This window comes from Melitaea cinxia, chromosome 17, assembly GCF_905220565.1.
Source record: "Melitaea cinxia chromosome 17, ilMelCinx1.1, whole genome shotgun sequence".
Lineage (NCBI taxonomy): Eukaryota > Metazoa > Arthropoda > Insecta > Lepidoptera > Nymphalidae > Melitaea > Melitaea cinxia.
This window is the reverse complement of record NC_059410.1, coordinates 2259066-2270490: the sequence shown is the minus strand read 5'-3', so window position 1 is coordinate 2270490 and position 11425 is coordinate 2259066. Positions and strand designations below refer to the sequence as shown.

Here is an 11425-nt window from a genome sequence, read left to right as displayed (position 1 = left end):
GAAGTAAATATTAGCCAAAATCCTAATAAATCATACAAAAAAACATTTATATCTAGACCTCGGGATCCTATTAAGCCTAATATAGGTTATGATAAAATTGCTCATAAAAATATAATAAAAGAATTTTCATTCAATGAATTTGAAAAAAATTCAACTCCAATAGATATTATTAACTCTAAAAATAATTTTGCCAAAATTTCAGATGTGCTTTCACTATTACAGAGTTATTTACAAAACAACAAAAGTTTACCGTCCATCGTTGCCCCTTTAATACAGTGTATCGTAAATATAATTCAAAATGGACAGTTCCCAGATAATTATACAGTGGAACGCCAGAAGTGTAATTAATAAAAAAAACGACATAATTTATTTATTAAATAATTATAAACCTTTTTTATTTAGTATTTCAGAAACTTGGCTTAGGCCAAGTAATAATCTTAGGTTTCAAAATTACAATACCATCAGAGAAGATAGACTAGATGGTTTTGGCGGAGTAGCCTTTCTCATTGAGAAAAACCTTCCTTTTAGTTTAATTAATATTCCTGTACATAGTTCTGAACTTTCTATTTTAGCTATAAGTGTACATAACATATGTTTTGTGTCTGTATATATTTCTCATATTTCTAATAATATTTTAAACGAAATAAATAATATTTTAGCATCACTTCCAAAGCCGTTAATAATAACAGGGGATTTTAACTGCCAGCATCAGTCCTGGGGTAGTTCAGTTAGTAACAGTTATGGTAATAAGCTTTTAGATATTCTTGATGTAAATAATTTGTGTATTATAAATTCTGGAGAGCCTACAAGGCGGACTCTGCCTTTTGAAGGTAAAAGCGTGGTGGACCTAACTATTTGTTCACCACAGTTTGTGCCACAATTAACTTGTTCTGTATTAAGTTCAACCTATGGAAGTGATCATTTTCCTGTAATCACTTCTTGTGCTTTTAATAATGTAAATGTACCAAAACAGAACATAAAACTGCTCCCTAGATATAATCTTAATAATGTTACATCAGAAACATGGGAGCAATTTAGTAATAAAGTAGATACAAAATTGCTACAATTATTGTCTAATGATGCACTTATTGATGCTCCTGTTTTCACGGATGTCTTGATTGAAAGTGCTAATGAAATCTTTCCAGTGAAAAATGAACCTTCTCATATTCCTAGTCCACCTTGGTGGGATAAAGATTGTACGGAAGCTATAAAAAAAAGAAAACAGGCTGAAAAAAAATATAATAACAATATGTGTTTGGAAAACTATCTGTCATTAAAAAATATTGTAAATAGTACTACATTACTTTTCAAAAGAAAAAAATGTGATGGTTGGAGAAATTTCTGCTCCTCCTTATCTCCTCATACTCCTCCATCAGATGTATGGAAAAAGATAAGAAGATTCAAGTCAGCATATAATACAACCCATTCTGTATCACTCCCCAGTAGTATAGCAAATGATTTTCTTGATAAACTTGCTCCTCCAACAGTTAACATAAATATTAACCTATTAGACAAAAATAGCATAGCAGACGAACATGACAAATCTCCAGGATTAAATTCTTCCTTTAGCAAAACGGAATTAAAAAATGTATTATCTTATGTCTCAGACTCTGCCCCTGGACCTGATGGTATATATTACTCATTTATTTCCCATCTTAATGACAATAGTTTGACAATATACCTAAAAATAATAAACATTATTTTTCAGTCTGGCAATATCCCATCAGAATGGAAATGTCAACTTATTATCCCTATATTAAAAACAAACAAGGATCCTCTCCTCCCATCCTCATATCGCCCCATAGCTCTTTCATCAGTCCTTTTAAAAATAATTGAACATTTAGTTAAAAATCGCCTTGAGTGGTTCGTAGAAAGTAACTCTCTTCTTTCTTCGTCCAATTCGACAATATAGGTATATATACTTCGGATATAAGATTAGCTTTTTCTGTAAATAAATTTGTGCTTTCAGCCTTCCTAGATCTGTCGAATGCCTATGATAATGTCATTGTATCAATACTAAGACAAAAATTATTCAGTCTTAAAATCCCCAGCAAAATTATTTCATTTATAATAAATATGCTTACTGATAGATCAATTATTTTTTACAACAATAACCAAAAATATTTAAGAATCCTCACCAACGGTTTACCTCAAGGGTCAGTTTTAAGCCCCTTGTTGTTCAATTTGTATACCCATGATTTAGACTTAGCAATTGACAAGAATGTTGATGTTTTGCAATATGCGGATGACTTACTTTTATACATAAAAGGAAATAATATTGATGATGCGTCTTCGAAATTAACGGAATCTCTGTGTTATCTTAAACGGTGGTTAGATAATCATGGTCTCGATTTATCACCATCAAAAAGCTCCGTCGTTCTTTTTCATCGAATGCGTAGAGCTCCATTACTTCAAGTGACTTATGACAACAGTATTATACCGCAAAAAAACCATCATAAATTTCTAGGTATTATTTTAGACGAAAAGCTTTCAGGAACTCCTCACTTTAATTTTATTATAAATAGATGTGAGAGAAATTTAAATATTATGAGATGTCTTGCAGGTGTATGGTGGGGTGCCCATCCTTTTTACTTAAAATTGATATATAACGCATTAATACGTAGCATATTAGAATATGGCACCTTCTTGCTAGAACCTGGGTCTATGTCGGGATTTAAAGCATTGGACAAAATTCAAAGTAAATGTCTTAGGATCATCTGTGGGGCCATGAAAACTAGCCCTATTAATGCTTTACAGGCTGAATGCTGTGACCCTCCTTTGCATTTACGTCGTCAATATTTGGCAGACAAATACCTTTTTCGCTGCCTTCAAGTCACTGATCATCCAATTATTGCAAAGCTCCAACAACTTGCTTACTTTGTTTCTAATAGTTCGTATTGGACAAATAAACCAAACCCGTGTTTAGTTACAAGTTATTTTAAATTGAAATCTCTTTCCGCTCCAATTCAAAGCTCTTGTAATTTACCAATTTTCTCTTGTTCATACAATGCCCTTATTTCTATTCCTAATGTTGTAAACTTTGACATAGAAAAAACAAATTCTTTTAGGGCTGATGAAAAATTTAAAAGAATAATTAAAACACGATTTAGCGATTATCATTATATTTTCACAGATGCGTCAAAACATTTTGCCAATAGTAATGTCGGAGTAGGAGTTTTTCACTTTCAATATAATATTGTTCAAAAAATCAAACTTCCTCCTGAATGTACAGTATTCTCTGGGGAATGCTTAGGCATTTTAAAAGCTTTAGAATATATAAGGTTAGCTAAACTTAAAAAATCCATAGTTTTCACAGATTCATTAAGTTCTATTCAAGCTCTTGTCAAGAATCCTTTTAAAATTAAACAACAGCATCCTTATATATTTGGCATTAGACAATTATTAACGGAGTGCACTGAGAAAGGCATTTTAATAACGTTTGCTTGGATCCCTAGCCATTGTGGAATAGAGGGAAATGTTAGAGCAGATACTCTGGCTAGAGAAGCTACAATAAGTGGTGACCTTTTTCCATATAAAATTTCCTACCCAGATTTATTAACTTTGCCCAAACTTTGTAGGGATAAGTCGTGGCAAGAGTCTTATGATCATAGTAGTAGGCAAAAAGGAACGTATTATTATAGTTTACAATCTGAAATTTTGGTAAAACCATGGTTTTATAATATGGATTTTAATAGAAAAGGCTGTAGCATAATATCGAGACTAAGGCTTGGTCACACTTGTTCTCCACACCATCTGGCTAGATTTAAAATTATTTCCAGTCCGTTCTGTTTTTGTGGTTATGAAACGGGGGATATTAACCATCTTTTATTCTCTTGTCCACTTTTCAACCGCTCCCGTTTCCTAGAGTCACTGATTGAATATAAAATTCCTTTTCCTACATCTATAAATTGTTTATTGTCTTCTAGAAAGTATGATATATATAAAATTGTATTGGATTATATATTTCTTAATAATATAGACATTTAATATAATGTATATGTTTTTTATTTATTTTTATTTTTTCCTTTTCATCATAAAATATATTATTTTGTTTCTTCCTATCCTGTTCTGAATCCTCTCATAAATTCCTCTTGTCCGTTATCCACAATTTTTGAACATTTTTCTTAATTCCTGCTCGTCATTGGCAATGCACTAACGTGCAGTCCATAAAAAAAAAAAAAAAAAACAATAAAATTATTGATTTTGAAACATTTAAGTGACGCTACGGTTGTAATTTCGATACAATGGAAAAAAACGAGTTTCGCGTGTTAATAAAACATTGTTTTTTAATGGGAAAAAATACCGTTGAAGCACAGCAATGGCTTATAAAATGTTATGCAGGATCAGCTCCCTCTAAAGCAACCATTTGTCGGTGGTATGCCGACTTCAAACGCGGTTGCATGGACACCGATGATGGGGAACGCTCAGGTCGTCCAAGTGACTCAACAAAGTATTAACCAAGTCCTCAAAATCGTATTGGAAGATCGGAAGGTAAAAGTGCGAGAGATAGCCGAGATAGTGAAGATTTCAGCTGGTAGTGTTTTCACTATTTTACATAAAAATTTGGCCATGAAAAAGCTTTTTTCTAAGTGGGTGCCGCGTTTGCTTACAACTAATCAAAAGGAACAACGTATTAATGATTCAGAGCGATGTTTGGCGCTGATGAATTATAATAAAAAGGATTTTTTACGTCGGTATGTAACAATGGATGAAACCTGGATATACCATTTCACTCCGGAATCTAATCGGCAGGCAGCGGAGTGGAGAGCGGCTGGTGAAAGCCGCCCGAAGCGTTCAAAGACTTGTGGCGTACACACAAACTTTATTTTTATATACAGTCTTTAAATTAAAACCTTCATGTTGATTTATATAATTATTTTATATGGAAGAAGAAATTTGACATGTCACTAGAATTATTTAATTTGATTGTCATTCTGTAATTTCTTAACTTACTGAAGAATAAAAGATAGTGGATTTATATAAGATTTTTATTTAATCGATAAATAATAACAAGACTTAATTGCCACTACACTGGTGACCCCGTATTGAAAAATAGGAACGGACTAAAAAGTAAGCATTTAAACTTTATACAAAATGGAAAGAAAAAATGTCGAACCTGTGGTCGAACCTACAGAAACTGACGTTTTTCGTATCGGCGTAAAACCACCTCCATTTTGGGCCGAAGAACCTACAGTTTGGTTCTCACAGCTGGAAGGAAATTTCACATTATCTGGTATCAAAGATGACGATACTAAATTTTACTATGTTATTTCTACTTTGGAACAAAGATATGCTGCTGAAGTTAAAGATATAATTGTATCACCCCCAAAAACAGGCAAGTACGAATTATTAAAATCCGAATTAATTAAACGACTATCTGCGTCTCGCGAGAAAGAAGTCAAGCAGCTACTCATTCATGAGGAACTGGGTGACCGTCGACCTAGCAATTTCTTACGTCATCTACAGCGCTTAGCAGGACCTTCAATTCCAGACGACTTTACAAAAACGATTTGGATTAGTCGCCTACCTATAGCACTTCAACCCATTATTGCGGCCCAGAAAACATTAGATCTACAATCTCTCGCTGATTTGGCTGACAGTTTGCATGAGATAGTACCACGTACACCACAAGTTGCGTCGACGTCTACGTCTCAATCCGTATTAGAATCCATGGCTAAACAGATCGATGAGCTGTCTATGCAAGTTAACGCACTTAATACATATAGTTATACAACAAGATCAGGACGTAGACGTCATCGTAGTCATACTCGCGATACAAGCAGTACCAGATCACAATCCAACCATCAGAAGTTTCCAGTTTGTTGGTATCATTACACTTTTGGAAAAAATGCGAATAAATGTATTAAACCATGCGACTTTAAGTCGGAAAACTGCAAGGGCAGTCGGTAATGGCGACATCCGACAGCCAAAATAACATTCCAGGTCGCCTTTTTGTCACAGATCAACGCACAAAAATGCAATTTCTTGTCGATACTGGTAGTGATCTATGCGTTTTTCCTCGTACGTGTCTTAAAGAACGACGCTCGCCAACAAATTACCAACTATATGCTGCCAATGGATCAACAATAGCTACATATGGTTTTGCTCACCTGGAATTAAACTTAGGGCTTCGTCGAGACTACAGCTGGCGTTTTATCGTGGCGGATGTAACCAAAGCTATAATTGGAGTGGATTTCTTATCACATTATGGTCTTATAGTCGACTGTCGTAACCAGCGTCTCATCGATAGCACTACGACGTTGACAACACAAGCTCATTCGGTATCATCAAGCACGATTTCATCAGTCAAGATTTTTCTGGGTAACTCGCAATACCATGAACTACTACATGAGTTTCTTGACATCACCAAGCCAGCGGGAATCGAACGTGTTCCTAAGCATAACACTGTTCATTATATTAAAACTACTCCCGGACCGCCAGTTTCTAGTTCACCACGTCGCTTGGCTCCAGACAAACTACTCATTGCTAAGAAAGAGTTTGAAGCCATGATCAAGAATGGAACAGCGCAACCGTCAAAGAGCCCATGGGCGTCACCGCTACATCTAGCACCAAAGAAAGATAACGGTTGGCGGCCATGTGGTGATTATAGAATGTTAAATGCAAGAACCATTCCTGACCGGTACCCGATCCGCAACATACACGATTTCACGCACAACATATCTGGTTGCCATATCTTCTCCAAAATCGATTTAGTAAAAGCATATAACCAAATACCAGTATATACTGAGGACGTTGCGAAAACTGCTATAACTACTCCTTTCGGCCTATTTGAGTTTCCATACATGACATTTGGACTCAGAAATGCCGGTCAAACCTTTCAAAGTTTTGTCGATGAAATGACCAGAGGTATGGACTTCGTTTTTGCATATTTAGACGATTTTCTTATATTTTCACCTGACGAAACAACTCACAAGAAACACTTACGAGATATTTTTAACAAATTTCGAGATTATGGAATAGTTATAAATACTTCCAAATGTATCTTCGGAGCAACAGAACTATCATTTCTAGGATACCACGTCTCGTCGAAGGGAATCAAGCCTCTGGAATCAAAAGTAGATGCAATTAAACAATTTCCTGTGCCAAAAAACGTTAAAGAGCTGCGTAGGTTTTTAGGCATGGTAAATTTTTACCGTAAATTTCTTCCTAATGCAGCATCTATTCAAGCACCACTTCATGCCTTACTTACTGACAATGTGAAAGGCGCAAAACCTATAGATATATCAGGCAAGTCATTAGAGGCATTCCAGAATTGTAAAGAAAGTTTGTGCCGCGCCGCTCTTTTAGCGCACCCAGACTTCAATGCAAAAATCGCAATGGTAACTGATGCCTCTGAAAACGCAATTGGCGCAGCGATACACCAGCGCAGGGGAGATTATTGGGAACCTCTTGGTTTTTTTTCACGAAAACTTAGTCCATCTCAATGTAAATACTCTCCATATGATAGAGAGCTTCTAGCGATTTACGAAGGAATCCGTTATTTTCGCTACATGTTAGAAGCTCGACATTTCACCGTTTTCACGGATCATAAACCACTATGCTACGCGTTTGCTACGCAGAAAGAAAAATGTTCACCACGACAATTTCGCCATCTTGATTATATTGCTCAGTTTACTACAGATATACGACACATTTCTGGAAAGGACAATGTTGTTGCAGACACGCTGTCACGCATTGAGGAAATCTCACAACCAATCGACTTAACACTTCTGGCGCAGTCACAGAAGAACGATTTAGAATTGAATCAATTGATTCAAGGCAAAACATCGTTGAACTTACGGAAAATAGATATTCCTGGAACTCAGCTGCAATTATACTGTGATGATCATAACAACACATTAAGACCTTTCGTTACAAAGTTGTTTCGCTACGACGTATTCAAAAGTTTACATTCCCTAAGTCACCCAGGAACGAATGCGACAGCCAAGCTGGTTTCACAACGTTTTGTATGGCCCGGAATAAGAAGAGATTGTCGTAAATGGGCAAAATCTTGTCAGGCTTGCCAGCGGTCAAAAATAACCCGTCATGTAACAACAACCCCTGGGACATTTTCCTTACCACGTTCGCGATTTACGACAGTCCACTTAGACCTGATAGGACCCATGCCTATTTCTAACGGCTACAAATACTGCCTTACAGCCGTGGACCGTTTCACAAGATGGCCAGAAGCTTTACCTATAATGGACATTGCAGCAGAGACGGTGGCAAAAGCCTTTATATCTGGCTGGATATCTCGTTTCGGTTGCCCTACCACTATTATAACAGATAGAGGAAGACAATTTGAATCAGCTCTTTTTAAGCATCTATCTGACATGGCTGGTTTTGAACACAAACATACAACTGCATATCACCCTGCATGTAACGGCATGGTTGAAAGGTTTCATCGACAGTTAAAAACAGCTATTATTTGCCATTCCAATGCTAGTTGGACGGAATCACTACCATTAGTACTGCTTGGTATTCGAAGTGCACTTAAAGAAGATATCGGAGCATCCTCTGCCGAATTACTATATGGCGAAAGTCTTAGACTTCCTGGAGAGCTATTTCAATCTTCTTCAAATAATACTCAAGACGTAACGGAATTTATAACACGATTAAAATCTATCACTAAAAGCGTCAGACCTCAACCAGCTTCCAGACATTGTAACAAGTCTGTCTTCATTTTCAAAGACCTTTTTCGGACGAGTCATGTTTATCTTAGAGAAGAAGGCACAAAGGGAGCTCTTCAACCTGCTTATACCGGACCACACGAAGTGTTAGAAAGAAGCAGCAAAGTTTTTAAGATCATCATAAAAGATAGACCAGTTACTGTATCAATCGAAAGACTCCAACCTGCTTATATTTTAACAGAAGATTTCGAGCACAGAGACGATAAACAGCCCATTCCTACTCCACCTCAGATAAAAAACAGTGAAGAGGATAAATGCCAAAACGTGAAATCACGTTCAGGAAGAACAGTGCGCATACCTAAGTATCTAAGTATTTATACCTAAGTATCGCCCGTAACGGTCTCTGGAGGGGGGTGGTGTGGCGTACACACAAACTTTATTTTTATATACAGTCTTTAAATTAAAACCTTCATGTTGATTTATATAATTATTTTATATGGAAGAAGAAATTTGACATGTCACTAGAATTATTTAATTTGATTGTCATTCTGTAATTTCTTAACTTACTGAAGAATAAAAGATAGTGGATTTATATAAGATTTTTATTTAATCGATAAATAATAACAAGACTTAATTGCCACTACAGACTCAGAAATCGGCCGGTAAGGTTATGGCGTCTATATTTTGGGATGCGCATGGAATACTTTTCATCGACTACCTTGAAAAGGGGCAAAATATAAATAGTGACTATTACATGTGCTTATTGGAGCGATTGAAGTACGAAATTGCGGATAAACGGCCTCACATGAACAAAAAGAAAGTGGTGTTTCACCAGGACAACGCGCCTTGTCACAAGTCCGTGAGAACGATGGCCAAAATTAACGAATTGGGCTTCGAATTGCTTCCTCATCCCCCTTATTCGCCAGACTTGGCCCCCAGCGATTACTGGCTGTTTGCAGACCTCAAAAAAATGCTTCATGGTAAGAAATTTGACTCAAATAGTGAAGTTATCGCAGCAACGGAGGCTTATTTTGAAGCCAAAGACAAATCGTTCTACACACATGGGATAGAAAAGTTAGAAAAGCGTTGGAGGGACTGTATCGCTCTTGGAGGAGACTATGTTGATGAATAAAAATTAATTTTATAAAAAGACCTTTTTTTAGTACTTAGTCTCGGGACTTATTGAACCACGTGTTATGTAGGTACATGGTCGACCCATCATCATCACTCACTTCAGCCTACCGCAGTCCACTGCTGGACATAGGCCTCCACAAGTTCGCGTCAAAAATGGCGTGAACTCATATGTGTTGCCCATAGTCACCACGCTGGGCAGGCGGATTGGTGACCGCAGGGCTGGCTTTGTCGCACCGAAGACGCTGCTGCCCGTCTTCGGCCTGTGTATTTCAAAGCCAGCAGTTTGATGGTGATCGGTCGGCTTTTTTAACCGACTTCAAAAAAGGAGGAGGTTACTCAATTTGACCGCATACATATATTTTTTGTGTATGTTTGGGGATAACTCCGTCGTTTATGAACCGATTTCGAGAATTTTTTTTTGTTGGAAAGGAGATAACCCCTAGTTTAATACCATGATAAGAAAACCAGGATCTGATAATGGGATCCCAGAGAAATCGAGGGAAATTCTCGAAAATCCGCATAATTTTTTACTGGGTGTACCGATTTTAATGATTTTTAATTTAATCGAAAGCCAATGTTTATGATGTGGTCACATTTAAATTTCATCGAGATCTGATTACAACTTGTGGAGTAATCTTTGATAATGTGTATTTACTTGACTATTTTTCCTCTACCTATGTTGTATTTCTTGTCGATATAATTGAAATCGATTTTTCTTCGTTTGCCTGCAAACACAATTATTAAGTTCCCAGGTGTAGTGGTGGTTTACTCATAAGTCGACGGTATAATGCGTCGTTCGTTATGGCACATTTTTTTACATATATTGTTGCACAGCGTATACGGACGTCGACGTTATGATACGTTGTTCGCTACTACCCAGATTTTTATAAACCACTAGCTGCCCTGAACGCGTTGCTACGCTTTTCTTTTGTTTTTCTTCTTTTTTTGGCCGAACCATCTCGGAAACCTTTGTTGGCTCGATGATTATACGCATAGTTTACGATTCTAAAAAGGACATACAGGCAAACATTCATTTATATACATAGTTTTGAAGCATAGCGTCGACGTTTTAGAATGTCAGCGAGTTATATTTAAATACTAACATAATCAAGCCAGTTGCACAACGTCATTAGACGCCGCTTGAATTTTTATGAAAGTTGAATTTATATGTGTAATATATATATATAAGTATATATATACAACTGAAGTAGGGCACAGCAGGAATTTCCTGCTCAAAATATGGAGCAGCCCTACTGGGGTAGTAACTCGACCTTACAGAAGACCACAGCTAAATAATACTGTTTTCAAGCAGTATTGTGTTCCTGTTGGTGAGTAAGGTGACCAGAGCTCCCGGGGGGATTGGGTATAGGGTCGGCAACGCGCTTGCGATGCTTCTGGTGTTGCAGGCGTCTATAAGCTATGGTAATCTCTTACCATCAGGTGAGCCGTACGCTTGGTTGCCGAACTAGTGACATAAAAAAAACTCGTATATTAAGACAAAGTAAAATTGAAAAAAGAGCTAAGAGATTGTTTTACATGGAACGTAATCTATGCGTATGAATGTATAAACACCTACAGAACCCCTATTTGAAGGAATGCAGTCAGGAGTCGGACAGCCCTATATTGTTAGTAGGTATACTTAAATAAATAAATGGGAGAGT

At 36.6% G+C, this 11425-nt stretch overlaps 1 protein-coding gene and 1 long non-coding RNA gene across 2 annotated transcripts; one reads left to right on the top strand and one right to left on the bottom strand.

Moving 5' to 3' along the window:
• Positions 1–365: 365 nt before the first annotated feature.
• Positions 366–1533, bottom strand: LOC123661507. Its single transcript, XR_006744343.1, has 2 exons — positions 1305–1533; positions 366–1226 (listed from the first exon to the last, which is right to left on the bottom strand). It is a non-coding gene; the product is annotated as an uncharacterized LOC123661507 (long non-coding RNA).
• A 3561-nt stretch (positions 1534–5094) lies between these two features.
• On the top strand, positions 5095–5910 carry LOC123661787. Its single transcript, XM_045596726.1, has one exon. The coding sequence runs from the start codon at positions 5095–5097 to the stop codon at positions 5908–5910; it is 816 nt and encodes a 271-aa protein (XP_045452682.1).
• Positions 5911–11425: the final 5515 nt, after the last annotated feature.